Genomic DNA, 14,611 nt, shown 5'->3' on the forward strand with positions numbered 1-14,611 from the left:
CCTTGGCATATGGTGTAGCATCTCACAATTCCTACAGAGACATGCTTGTTCATGTGTTCTAATGAGAGACATCATCTGTCACCATAATGCTGATGTCACTCCATAAATCAATGTTATTTAAGTTGTTTAGTTATTTATGTAAGTATATAACTCAAAGTAAAGTTGTAAGTTTTTAAACATTTGTTTTATTCAGATTTTATGCTGTAAAACACTTGGTCTTATTGTGAATGCTCTTTTCAGCTAAGAAGCTCAACATTAGAAATACATTTTAACAAAATGTAGAGGTGTTATCAATGATATTTTATTATAGTATAGCAGTGTGGTAAAACAATGTTCTTATAAAATTAAGAAACTTATTCTACTTGGAATGGATGTAGTTTAAACATATTTATGATTATAGCCAGGCAATTCTTTTTCTAGTCTATTTTCTTTGCATACATATTTAGAGTAGCTGAATTAAGGGATTTTTGAGACAAAACATATTTACAGATGTGAAAACATACTTTTCATCTCCCACTTGAAGAAACAATGTCTTGGGGTGACTTGGTAATCAGTGAGCAAGTAGTGGTATAAGTAATTGGCCCTTTCTGATCAGTGCAAACTCCTTCATAAAGCAGTCTTTGCCCTGAGCCCCCATTCAGCCTGGCAGATATTTCATTATCTGTGAAGTGTGGCCTAATGTCTCTCTTTACTCAATCCTGAGTTTTCCCCTTCTCTTTCACACATTTAAATTTTTGCACACTGATTCCATCTTAACATCTGCTTCCAGAGAACACAACCTCTATTTTTTAAAAAAGATTTTACTTATTAAGTTTTAGAGAGGGGAAGGGAAGAAGAAAGAGAGTGAGAGAAACATTAGTATGTGAGAGATACATGATTGGTTCCTCTCCCATGTCCCCAGCTGGAGACCTGGCCTGCAGCCCAGGCTTGTGCTCTGACTGGGGATCCAATCAACAGCCTTTCAGCTTGCAGGCCGACACTCAGTCTACTGAGTCACACCAGCCAGGGTTAAATTTTTGCATGTGTTTTGTTCAAAGTAATTTAGACATCTTTAATCAAAATATTGAAAAATTGGAATACCAAAAAATCTAGATTTTATGTTTTCAGCACACAGAAATTATTTGCTAATCCAAAGCTTGCAAACAGAGGTGTACATGGAAGGCAAGCTGTATAGATTGCTTTATTTCTAGAGAAAATTTATATTTGAAAATATCTTCTGTTTAAAACTGTTTCACTAACCAACCAATATACTAAAGTAATTTTAATTAATATATCAATATTTTATATATGAAGCACATATACATAATAATTAAATATATATGAAGAATTATGAAGTATGTATATATTTTTAAATATTAATGTATATTATTATATAATTGTATTTATTTTTGTAGCCTTGTTAATTCTTAAAAGTGTCTAATTATTACTTTTAAATGTCTTAACTGAAATAAAAGTTAATGTGTTTTGAGAAATTAGAAAGCTAACACAAAGTATATTTAGAGAAAATTAGAGATTGTTAATAAAGTTGAAAATGATTAAGGTTATTGAAAAAACATGTGGTAGAAAAATAAATGCATACATATTTTCCAAAGAAAAAGATTATTGCACATCTTGAGTTGTTAGAGAAATGCAAATATTGTTCAATAGCATAAATTCCACCAATATATACACCATTCTATGATTATATAAATATAAACACAATATGAGACAAGGTTTGAAAAGGGTTCCCACCATTCACAAGAGTCTGGGTGAACTACTGGAATTTTGACTGGATTGTTAAACATCCTGCGATAAGCAGAACTTCCCAATCTGGTGTTTTCCTGACTGGAATGCAGGTAGTGCATCTTTTCAGAAACATTGTTAGCTGTTCATACTAGTGGCCTGAAGGGCTAGTATGATTTGTTCATGTCTGGGTGTACACAGATGAAGAAGAAGTGACAAGAAACAAAAGAATAACTTAAAAAACAACATGCATTCATGTTAAATGCATACTGATATATGTGTATATACATATTACTATACATAAATAAATTAAAACACATTAAAATAATTAATTCATGAGAATTGAGAAAGTTGAGGCTGCAAAGGCATGCCACTCTTAAAATGTTTCTCTTTTAAAACAAACATGCCTATTGGCTGAGAAAAAGTAGCTATTAGTAGGGAGACTGGAAAAAAAAGAAAAAATATAGAAGGCGCAGCAAGGTTGCCCAAAACACAAGAATATATGGAATTTACCTCTTAGGAGTTATAATTAAATTTTGACAGAGAGGGATTTTTCTTGAAGAGGAATGGAATAAATTGGTAGAATATATACAGTAGACTTTAAGTCAAATGATAAAAGATAAGAGTCAGTCATGTGTCATTATCTTTACTTTGAATAATCAAAATACATTAATATTTATAAAGAAAACATGCAGAAAAGAAGTAGAGATACTATATTTTGCCTTGTATAATGTTCACTTTTTGCCCAAATATTTTAGAGAAAAATAAGGATGCACATTATACATAGGTAGTGAATTGATTCCATATCTATATAACTGTTTCTAATTCTTTTATTTATGCTTATTCATTAAAAGTGTAACTCAAGCCCTGGCTGGTGTAGCTCAGTGGATTGAGCATGGGTTTCAAACCAAAGGGTTGCCTGTTCCATTCCCAGTGAGGGCACATGCCGGGGTTGTGGGCCAGGTCCCCAGTATGGGAGTGCACAATAGGCAACCACACATTGATGTTTCACTCCCCCTTTCCCTTCCCTGTGTCTAAAAATAAATAAATAAAATCTTTTAAAAAAGATGTAACTATAAAAAGCAATAATAATATCTGTATGCAAAATAATACAGAATGATAAGTGGTTTTATATATAAATTAAAAATTGAATTAAAAAATTAAAACAAAAGATTTTTTTCCTGAAATTTGGGGCCAAAAACATGGGTGTCCATTATACATAGCAAAGTACAGTACTAAAGAATCTGAAAAATGGATGTGGGAGCTGAATAGAGGAGTAAAATAACAGTATTCCTAGTGATATTTGATGATCAGCTGAGACAGGAGATGTTGGGTACCAGTTTGAATAACCCCATGATTGTCTCCATCAGTGCTCAGCAGGGTACTGAGGGTACTGAGTTTCAAAAGCCATTCACTCTATGAACTCTGTCTGATTATGAAACCCAAGGCCATTCTACATTTTCATGCTTTATTCCAGCCACACATTCAAAGTTTATTCAGTCATTACTTACAAATGTTTTCCCTTTCTCATTCCTTTGATGAACTTCTTTTTGGACAAAGTTTCCCCATAACTTTTTCTCGGATTTGACGAGTCTTCACACAGTACACAATGGGGTTCATCAGTGGGGGCACTAGTAGGAAAACATCAGCCATGAGTATGTGGATCAGAGGAGACACATCTCTGGCAAAACGGTGGAGCATTGCTGCACTCAGCATGGGTACATAGAAGATGAGCACGGCACAGACATGAGAAATGCAGGTATTGAGGGCTTTCAGCTGCTCTCTGGGGGTTGCAATTCCCAGGACTGTCTTTAAGATCATTATGTAGGAAAAAGTAATAAACAACAAATCCAGGATGGTGGAGAGCGCAGCAAAGAGTCCATAGACAACATTGACTCTGTTGTCAGAGCATGCCTGCTTCATGACATCCTGGTGGAGACAGTAGGAGTGTGAGAGCAGGTTTTGATGACAGTATATCAGCCGTTGCAAGAGAAAGGGCAATGGAAGGATCAAAAGAACATTTTTAGAAGTCAGTAAGAGCCCTGTTTTGATGACTCTAGAGCTGGTTAAGATTGTGCTGTATCTCAGAGGATTGTGGATGGCCACGTATCGGTCAAATGCCATTACAGATAGCACAGAAGCTTCAGTGACTGTGAATAAATGGATAAAGAACTCTTGTGCAAAGCAGGCAGCTGCATGAATTTCATGGACACTGAATAGGAATAGCCCCAAAGTGGTGGGTAAGGAAGAAAGGGACAACCCTAGGTCTGAGATGGAGAGCATGGAAAGGAAATAGTACATGGGTTCATGGAGGCTTGGCTCTGTCTTGATAAGAAAGAGAACGATAAAGTTTCCCAGGAGAGAAAGAAGGTACACAGATGAGAAAGGAATAGATATCCAGATGTGACTCTTCTCCAGTCCAGGGATCCCAGTAAGGAGGAATCTAAGGACTTCAATGTTTGTGTCATTAAGAGGAGACATAACACATGAAAAGATACCTAACCAGGTGCTTACTGCAATGCAGTGAGAAATTTTCTAAATGAAGTCTGGCAGAAGATGTCCCTTTCTGGTACGCTGTAGGTCACAGGAACTAAGATGACAATCAGAGACTTCTTAAGGTGTTCTATGCATTTATTGTCAGTTCAGGCTGTCAGAAAATTCAAACACAAAAACAAATGAGAAGAATCTGATTTGCTTCTTCATTCAGGAATTTATTTTAATTTTGTAAAAAATGTCAATCATTGGGACTGCACATTTAATAATCCCCCCAAATCCTTTGACCACATGCAACTACCCATGGCTAAATCTCATAAAATCGGGTCACCAATTTTATGGTTCTCTTATTTCAGTTTTATAAAAACAAAATTATAAAGGGAAAAAGCAATGTTCTATAAGTTGGGAAGGAAGGTAGAATTCATAAATTGTTTCAAATCTGTTTATCTCTAATAGGATAATACTTGAAATAATGACAGAACTAAAAGTTTGTAATTATACAGTCTTGAGTTAAAAGGGACCTTGAAAACACATAGTCTTACTCTTGCTTGTACAGAATCACTCTAAATCAATATGTCACCATCAGCTAACATTGTACCTTATTCCTAGTATTGGTATATTAAATAGTACTCAAAGCTTTCTACTTCATGGTTGAACACTCAAATTATTTGTCTCCCTTGAATTGAGTTGATACGTGTTTCTAAAAGTTTCTATCTTCTTTTCTCCACAAGTACAGAATCTAGTTTCATTTATACAAAATTGCTTCTTTTTTTACATACTTTCATTATTATTACTTAATGTCTGTCTTCTCCCATTACTAGACTATAAGCATAGGGAATTGTGGTTATACTGTTCACAACTGTATTTTCAGTGCCTAGTAGATTAACTGGAACATAGCTATAGCTTCATAATTGTTTATTTAATTGAATATAATATCTGAAGTTGAAGACAGTACTACTTTCCTCTATTAGCTATCTCTTTTTCAGACTATACTTCCATATTCTATGAAATACGTGTATGCATTTTTGTTGTTTGTTTTGCTTTAGTTTCTGCATTTGGTGCTCTTCTAAGGACAAAAAAATTGGTGCCTCTTAACATATGAAAACAATTCCTTGATTGTTGGTTCAAAAAATTATCTTTCCCAAAGTCATTATGCTATAGGTTCTTTTTTACCTCTTAGTTCAGGATCTAGAAATTATTGAATCACTATTCAATCATCCACATAATCTCCCTCATTTTGCTTGTCAGGCTTGACTCTTAGACTTCTCCGAGAATATTCAGAGTATGGAATAAACTTGGCTTTAAAAAAAGTATAATTTCTTAGTGTTTCTGTCTCAACTGTCTGCTGTTATGTTGGATTTTGCTGTTCTTCCTAACCTCTAAATGAGTGAATATTCAAAGAACTGTCCAAGGACCTGGTTTCCTTGGGGATCTATAATTTATTAAGTATAAGTGTTTGGAACTTAAATGAAAGTCAAAGCTACAAATAAGTACGTGATATCCATCATCTTACGAATGTGCCTATCTTCCGAAACTTTTTATCTGAACCATAGAACATGTTTTTCTGTGCTAGATAAGGCTAAAATTACCTCATGTCAGTAGGCTGTGGCCATTTGTGTTCTGACCTTTGTCTTGCCATTGAATTGAGAACTGCATTGTTTTTTAGAAGTGGTCATTATTGCGATTTAATTTAAATGTAGAGGATAAGCACTATACCTTTAATTATTTTACTATATAGTTATTATTAATTTAACTTTATTATAGTAACATGACACCCTGTAAATAAAAATTTATATAAATTTCCTCATTTATGCTCTTATGCTATCATTTTATCCATTTTATAGATAAGAAAACAAGTCTTAGGTGTAATAATTTGTCCAAGGTCATGTATCTACCTGCCGGGAGTCATAAAGAATAATCATGTAATATTTGAAATATATATCCTTCTTACGTATATCATCCAGGATGAGCATTTCTAGAACATCCCTAGATATACATTTCCACCACTATGTACATTACATCCCTCCTTGGAAATTCTGTAAGGTTCTCAAGTCTCCATGAGGATCTTTTGAGTTGCTTTTGTTTCTACATCTAGCCCATCTCTTCAGGATCCAAAAAGGTAGAAAATGCAATGCAAATTTTTCCAGACATTATGAAAGAGTAGAATTACTTCTTACCTCCTTTGTGATTTTTTTTTTTACCAAAATGACATTTCTCCTTAAAGTCAATGAATGATAGGAAAAATATTAGAAGCAGGAAGAACCGTTTAGACTCTCCATTTCTGCTTCCTAAGCACTGTTTTATAAAGCCCAGAGAGCCCTTTGGGATGGCAACGAGCAAGAGCTATTTGGACAATAACACCACACTTTGTGGAAAATTTTCCATGGGGTTGACTCAAGGAAAATTGATGTAGCATCGAGCTCATAATACATTCTTAGCTTGAAGAAATTGAGTTTGATAAAATCTTAGAGGCAATCTTCAAACTCAATTTTTGCTCGTGGCTCATTTCCCAGCACATCCTGGGCCAAGTTTGCTAGGCATATTAGAATCCTAAGTTTGGAAAGAGAACAAGCCATCAATATGTATATTAATTTTCTTCTAACTTAAAATCATGTGCCTATATTTATATGTTTATAATGGCCATGTATATTCCCTTTTTTGAAGCCTCTGCTTCAATCTTGTACATTTTCTATTGATTTATCTGTCTTTCCCAAGCTCATTTGCAAAAGTTTTGTTTTTTATAAGTATAAGCTAAGCCATTTGTTAGTTACATGTATGTTCTCCCACCTTATGCTTATTTTTTTTAGTCTTTTAATTTTGTTTATTCAATTATTGAAGTCAGCCATGTTAGGTTATGTAGATTTATACTATATTTACTGTGAAAGCAGAAGATTCTCTTTGGAACAAATAGGAGCAAACCATAGGCCAGCAACCACAGGTAGCCAACCTGTCTTTATAATATGTTACATCTAATTTATTTAATATAATATTCATATAATGTAGTTAGAAAGAGACAAAATTCACTATGGATTCTCACTTTTTGTCTGTAATTTTTGTAAACCTCCTAACTGCCCTTAATACATAATCATGCATAAGTTCTCATACATTTGGTAATAATACAGTGCTTGAGTGAAATGTTTCTTAATGTAAAGAAGAATCACCTTAATATTTTGTTAAAATAAATATGACTCAACATATTTTGAAAGGATCACTAATTACTATATTGTTTATCAAGTTTCTGGATGATTCCTTTGTTGATGGTCCAAGGAGATATTTCAGTTAGTTATTGGTCTTCTACTACATGGTTTTGGTAGATGGACGAAAATCTGTCAGTCATGTTAGATTTGCTTGAGAGTGATTAGTTTTTTCTAGAAAAAAGAAAAACATAAAGATAATAATCAAGTCTTTTTTTAAAGATTTTATTTATTTATCTTTAGAGGGGAAGGGAAGGAGAGAGAGAGAGAGAGAGAGAGAAATATCATTGTATGGATGCCTCTAATGAGTCCCCTTGCTGGGAACCAGCCTGCAACCCAGGCATGTACCCTGACTGGGAATTGAACCGTGATCTTCTGGTTAGCAGGCTCCCCCTCAATCCACTGAGCTACACCAGCCAGGGCTAATCAAGTCTTTTTTTAAAGTTAAAAGTATAACCCATTTTTTAGTTTGCTGCCAGGAAGAGAAAAATTACTTATATAAATTATCTATCTTCAATCATATCAATTAAAGAGCATTTTTGTTGTGTTAAAATGTTTATGCACTTTGTCTTATACTTTAAAATTTATTACTATTTTTTAAATTATGCCACATTTATTTTTTCTCTTATTTGTTTATACTTATTTATCCTGCATTCTTGTCAGGTATTCTTGTATGTTTGCTCTACCTCCCAAGTTATCATTTTCTCTCTTATTTTAGTGTACTGACTGAGGCATGAATCAAAATAGAAGTGATGCCTCAGTTGGATGGGCTCTGTCCTGAAAATCAAAGGCCTCAGGTTCGGTTCCAGTCAGGGCATGTGCCTTTGTTGCAGGTTCGACCATATGAAAAGCAATCAATTGATGTTTCTCTCTCACACTGATATTTTTCTCCATGTCTTTCTACCTTCCCTTCTCTCTAAGGAAAAAAATGAGACAATATAGAATCATCTTGGTATTTTTTTGAATTTTCTGGAGATGTTTTAATATTTTTTCAAGCACGTTTAGGTTTATTGTTTGTTTGTGGTTTAACTTGGGAGTAGTTTAACTGTCACTTTCTAATATTAAAGGGATTATCTTTAGCTCCTTGGTTTATAAAAGAATTTTTTGAAATCATGCATAACTATTATACTCTATTGAATTATGTTTTATTTTTGTTGCTATCATATATTTTTAGTTTATTCTTGTTATAAGAATTTAAATGTGTATTAAAAAAATTCTGATGTATTTAAGAATTGCAATGATCTTAAACAACAAAAGGAGAAATCTTTCAGGCCTTTGTAAGAAACACTTACAAACTGAGAAAACTCATGCACAAACACATGCATGGGCACACACATGCTCAAATATGTTAGATATGTTTAATATGTGGTATGTATGAGATAAATTACAAAGAAATAGTAATTTATTAAATTTAATTCACTAGGTTAGTTATATTCAGTTAATTGAAATGTATTAAAAAGTATTTCCTCATTGTATTAATTCCTTTTTATAAACATGTAGTAATGTAATTATAAGAAAGATATTTAACAAATGGCTTTTGAATAAACTCATGTCACAATTAAATATGCATGCATTTTATGAACACTCTAACAGACACTTCTAATAAGAATTTCTACAATATCAGAAATCAGCATTTTATAAAGCACCATGAGAAGACAAAAAGGAAATTGTAGAAAACCATCTCTAATTGAAAATTGAAGATCTCAGGAAATAAATCTGATTGAGAAATGGTCATGCAGAAATAAAAATAGTGTGTGTGTGAGAGGAGGAAATTGATAGAAAAGGAAGGAAGAGAAATTGATAAAAAGAGCAAAGAAACTATTTTCTAAATGTGTGCAAGAAATGGAGGCATTTATCTCTGAGTTTCTTGTCATTGATGACCTTAAGATTTATAGTACCCTTGTATTTCTGAAAATGTCCTTAGACAAAATGACCAGGAGCACCTACCTTATATGAAAAATACTGTATTTTGGGACTTGTGGCCAAGATGGAGGCATAGGTAGATATACCGTGCCTTCTTGCACAACCAAAATAAGGACAACAACAATTTAGAAACAAAAAACAACTAGTACTGACAGAAAATTGAACTGTATGGAATTCTGACAACCAAGGAGTTAAAGTAGACATATTCATCCAGACCAGTAGGGGGGTGGAGTCGGGTGGCAGGGTGGAGGGTGGTCGCTGGAAGACCCCAGGTATGCGAGGCAGAAGTGGGAGGAAACAGTGAGGCGGCGGATTGTGGAGGGGCATGGCATGGAAGGTGGTGAGCAGACCAGGTGGTCCCATATTCATGCACAGATAAACCAGGCAAAACTGGGGAGCTAGACAGATCATCCAACCCAGCATCCCAGCGAGGAGAAATAAGGCCTCAAGACACTTATTGAAAACACCTGTGGGGGTTGAGGTGCTGGGAGAAACTCCCAGCCTCAGGAGAGTTCATTGGAGAGATGCACAGGGTCCTAGAACGTACACAAACCCACGCATGTGACAGTCAGCACCAGAAGGGCCTAATTTGCTTGTGGAAGCAGAGGAAATGACTGAAATCTGGCAGAGAGTGGAGCAAGCACCATTGTTCCCTCTCAGACCCCTGCCCCACATACAGGGTCACAACTCCGCAACTGGGTTGCCCCACCTCAGTGAACATCTAGGGTTCTGCCCATCCCTACCTAACGTGTGCGTCAAGACAAAAAAAAAATGGCCCAAATGAAGGAACAGATTAAAGCTCCAGAAAAAATACAACTAAACAATGAAGAGATAGCCAGCCTATCAGATGCACAGTTCAAAGCTCTGGTGATCAGGATGCTCACAGAATTGGTTGAATTTTGTAGCAAATTAGGTGAAAAAATGAAGGCTACACTAAGTGAAATAAAGGACAATGCACAGAGAACCAACAGTGATGGGAAGGAAACTGGGACTCAAATCAATGGAGTGGACCAGAAGAAAGAAAGAAAGATCCAATCAAAAAAGAATGAAGAAACAGGAATTCAGAAAAATGAGGACAAGCTTAGAAACATCTAGGACATCTTTAAATGTTCCAACATCCGAATTATAGGGGTACTAGAAGGAGAAGAGGAAGAGCAACAAGTGGAAAAGTTATTTGGACAAATGATAAAGGAGAATTTCCCCATTTTGGCAAAGGAAATAGACTTCCAGGAAGTTAAAGAAGCTCAGAGAGTCCCAAAAAAGTTGGACCCAAGGAGGAACACACCAAGGCACATCATCATTACATTAGCCAAGATTAAAGATAAGGAGAGAATCTTAAAAGCAGCAAGACAAAAGGAGAGAGTTACCTACCAAGGAGTTCCCATTTGACTGTCAGATGATTTCTCAAAAGAGACCTTTCAGGCAAAAAGGTGCTGGAAAGAAGTATTCCAAGTCATGAAAGGCAAGGACCTACATCCAAGATTGCTTTATTCAGTAAAGTTTTCATTTTGAATGGAAAGGCAGATAAAGTGCTTCTCAGATAAGGTCAAGTTTGAGGAGTTCATCATCACCAAGCCCTTATAAAATGTTAAAGAGACTTATCTAAAAAAAAGAAGATAAAAAACATGTACAGTAAAATGACAGCAAACTCACAATTAACAACTGCACCTAAAACAAAAGCAAACTAAGTAAACGACTAGAACAGGAACAGAACCTCAGAGATGGAGATCACATGGAGGGTTAGCAACAGGGGAGTGGGAGGAGGAGAGAGGGGGAAAAAGGTACAGAGAATAAGTAGCAAAGATGGTAGGTAGAAAAATAGGGGGAGGGTAAGAATAGTATAGGAAATACAGAAGCTAAAGAACTTATAAGTATGACACAGGGACATGAACTAAAGGTGGGGAATGTGGGTGGGAGGGGATGTGCAGGGTGAAGGGGAGTGAAGGGGAAAAGTGGGACAACTGTAATAGCATAAATCAATAAAATATATTAAAAAGCTACAATAAAGAAACATACTGTATTTCATATATTCCAAAATGTACATTCTTCATTGTCTATATAAATAATATTCTACTTTAGTTATTTTAAGATGTACATTCTTATGTTTTAACATCTCTGAAACTGAATTCAGATTACAAACTATGGTATCTTTGATTTGATGCAACATTGCACTTATTTCTCCATGTTGGAATTGGATGGAAGTCTAGAAATGAGCAGGCTTTCAACTTTCCTGAGGTCTTATGTTTATAAGATCATCTTTCTGGGAAACATACTGAAGAAAGATTCTTAGTAAAACTAAGATATTTAGGTTATACAGGCAAATAGTGACATATTTTGAAAATTATGCTAATGTGTTTATGTGTCTTCAATATCACAAGGGCATATTCTCTGTGCCTAATTGTAACACACCGATATCTAGGCTCTTTTGGCCCCTTTAATTTTATGTAATGTACCACCTCTTGCAATGAATTTCTGTAAACCTCTCACAAAGGTTCAATGTCTGATGAAAGAACCAAACAAGATAAATAATAACAACAATAAGAAAATATAGTTAAAAAAATCTTTAGCCTGTTGTCTCCTGGTAAGGTTTGTATCTACCCACAGATGTTTTTGCTTGTAATACAAAAGTGTTTTTCATATCTTGTAAGTGGATTCATCTACTTTTCCAGAAGGTTTCTTTTTTAAATTTTATTTTTTTAATTGTTGTTCAGCTACAGTTGTGCCAATTTCCTTCCCATGTCTCTCCCCTGCCCTAACCACATCCTGCTCCCACAGTCAATCTCCACCCTGTTGTCTATATCCATGGGTCCTTTGTACATGTTCCTTGACTAGACCCTTCTCCTTCTTTCCTTTATTATTGCTTGACCCCCTCCTTCTGGTCACTGTCAGTTTGTTCCTTATTTCTATGTCTCTGGTTCTATTTTGCTCATTTGTTTGTTTTGTTCACTAGGTCCCACTCATTAGGTGAGATCATATGGTATTTGTTTTTCGAAATAAGCCACTTGGCTTATTTTCTGAAATAAGCCACTTGGCTTATTTCACTTAGCGTAATACTCTCTAGTTCCATTCATGCTGTCATGAGGGTAGGAGCTCCTTCTTTCTTTCTGCTGCACAGAATTCCATTGTGTAAATGTACCAGTTTTTTGACCCACTCATTTACTAATGAGCACTTAGATTGCTTCCAGTACTTGGCTATTGTAAATTGTGCTGCTATGAACATTGAGGTGCCCAGGTTCTTTAGAAATGGTGTTTCAGTATTCTTAGGATACAGTCCCAGCAGTGGAATTGCTGGGTCAAAAGGCAGTTCCATTTTTAGTTTTCTGAGGAAATTCCATACTGTTTTCCACAGTGGCTGTGCCAGTCTGCATTCCCACCAACAGTGTGCTAGGGTTCCTTTTTCTTCACAACCTCACCAGCATTGGTTGTTTGTTGATTTGTTTAAGATGGCCACTGTGACCTGTGTGAAGTGGTATCTCATTGTGGTTTTAATTTGCATCTCTCTGATGGCTAGGGACTCTGAGCATTCTTTGGTATATTTATGGGCCTTCTGTATGTCCTCTCTGGGTAAGTATCTGTTCAGGTCCTTTGCCCATTTTTAATTGAGTTGTTTGTCTTCCTGGTGTTGCATTGTATGAGTTCTTTATATATTTTGGACATCAAACCATTGTCTGAGGTATTATTGGTAAATGTGTTTTCCCATACTGTTAGGTCCCTTTTCATTTTGCTGATGTTTTCTTTAGCTGTGCGTAAGCTTTTTATTTTGATGTAGTCCCACTTGTTTATTCTTTCCTTTGTATCCCTTGCCCTAGGAGATATATTGCTGCATGGGATATCTGAAATTTTTCTGCCTATGTTTTCCTCTAGGGATTTTATGGTGTCATGACTTATATTTGTTTTTTATCCATCTTGAGTCTGTTTTTGTGTATGGTGTCAGTTGGTAGTTGAGTTTCATTTTATTGCATGTAGAGGTCCAGATCTCCCAACACCATTTATTGGTGAGGCTATTTTTACTCCATTTTATGCTCCTTCCCCTCATGGTCAATTACAAATTGACCACAGAGACATGGGTTTATTTCAGGGCTCTGTACTTTGTTCCATTGACCTATATGTCTGTTCTTATGCCAGTACCAGACTGTTTTGATTATAGTGGCTTCATAATATAGTTTGATATCAAATATATTGATCCCTCCTACTTTGTTTTTCTCTCTCAAAATTGTTAAGTCTATTTGAGGTTGTTTATGGTTCCATACAAATTTTTGAAATATTTGTTCTATATCTCTGAAATATGTCATTGGTATTTTAGTAAGGATTGTGTTGAATCTATAGATTGCTTTGGGTATAATAGACATTTTAATGATGTTAATTTTTCTAATCCCTGAATATGGTATATGCTTCCATTTATGTGTGTTTTTCCTAATTTATTTCTTCAGTGTTCTGTAGTTTTCTGAGTGGAGGTCTTTTACCTCCTTGGTTAAGTTTGTTTCTAGGTACTTTATTTTTATTGTTGCTATAGTAAATGGGACTTTTTCCTAGTTTCTGTTTCTGATATTTCATTGTTGGTGTATGAAAATGCCTTTGATTTCTGAATATCAACTTTGTATCCCACTGTTTTGCCAAATTTATTTATTGGGTCAAACAGTTTTTTGGTGGGGCCTATAGGGTTTTCTATGTATACTCATATCATTTGCAAACAATAGCAGTTTTACTTCCTCCTTTCATTTATAGTAAGATTTCTAACCCTTGGCACTACTGATATTCTGAGCTGGATAATTATATTTGCAGGGGGCTTTGCTGGACATTATAGTATGTGCCCTATAAGATGGTTAACAGCAGCCCAAGTCTTTATCTAGCAGATCTTGATAACACACATCATCTCCCAGGTTGACACATCCAAAAATATTTCGAGATGTTGCCAAATGTCTCCTGGTGGAAAAATTGTTCCCACTAGGGGACAATTGAGAGCCATCGTTTTAGCAGGCCCAGAGTTTGCCCTTTTTTCCTCCAGGTACTGTAGTCCATATTTCAGGAACATAGGAAAATAATCATGGTGACCATAAATTGCCTCTGCCCTTTTGGGCATTTTTTTTAGCTTTAACTTTATTTTCATTTTATATTATCATGGAAGTATGAAATAGACTTAAAATACAGATTTTTTTGAGAGTGATGAACTTCACATTTTTGTACAATATCCTGAAAGAATTAAATACCCATCAAACCCATTTAATTATGCCTCCTCTTACTAACTGAGACAAGGAAATGCTTTGCTTTGTGCTACCCAT

The 14,611-nt window shown here is 35.1% G+C and overlaps 1 protein-coding gene across 1 annotated transcript; it reads right to left on the minus strand.

Moving 5' to 3' along the window:
• Positions 1 to 3,249: 3,249 nt before the first annotated feature.
• Positions 3,250 to 4,218, minus strand: LOC119055752 (olfactory receptor 51A4). Its single transcript, XM_037154025.2, has one exon. The coding sequence runs from the start codon at positions 4,201 to 4,203 to the stop codon at positions 3,250 to 3,252; it is 954 nt and encodes a 317-aa protein (XP_037009920.2). The 5' UTR covers positions 4,204 to 4,218.
• Positions 4,219 to 14,611: the final 10,393 nt, after the last annotated feature.

Source organism: Artibeus jamaicensis, unplaced genomic scaffold, assembly GCF_021234435.1.
Source record: "Artibeus jamaicensis isolate MK-2021 breed Jamaican fruit bat unplaced genomic scaffold, CSHL_Jam_final contig_69, whole genome shotgun sequence".
Lineage (NCBI taxonomy): Eukaryota > Metazoa > Chordata > Mammalia > Chiroptera > Phyllostomidae > Artibeus > Artibeus jamaicensis.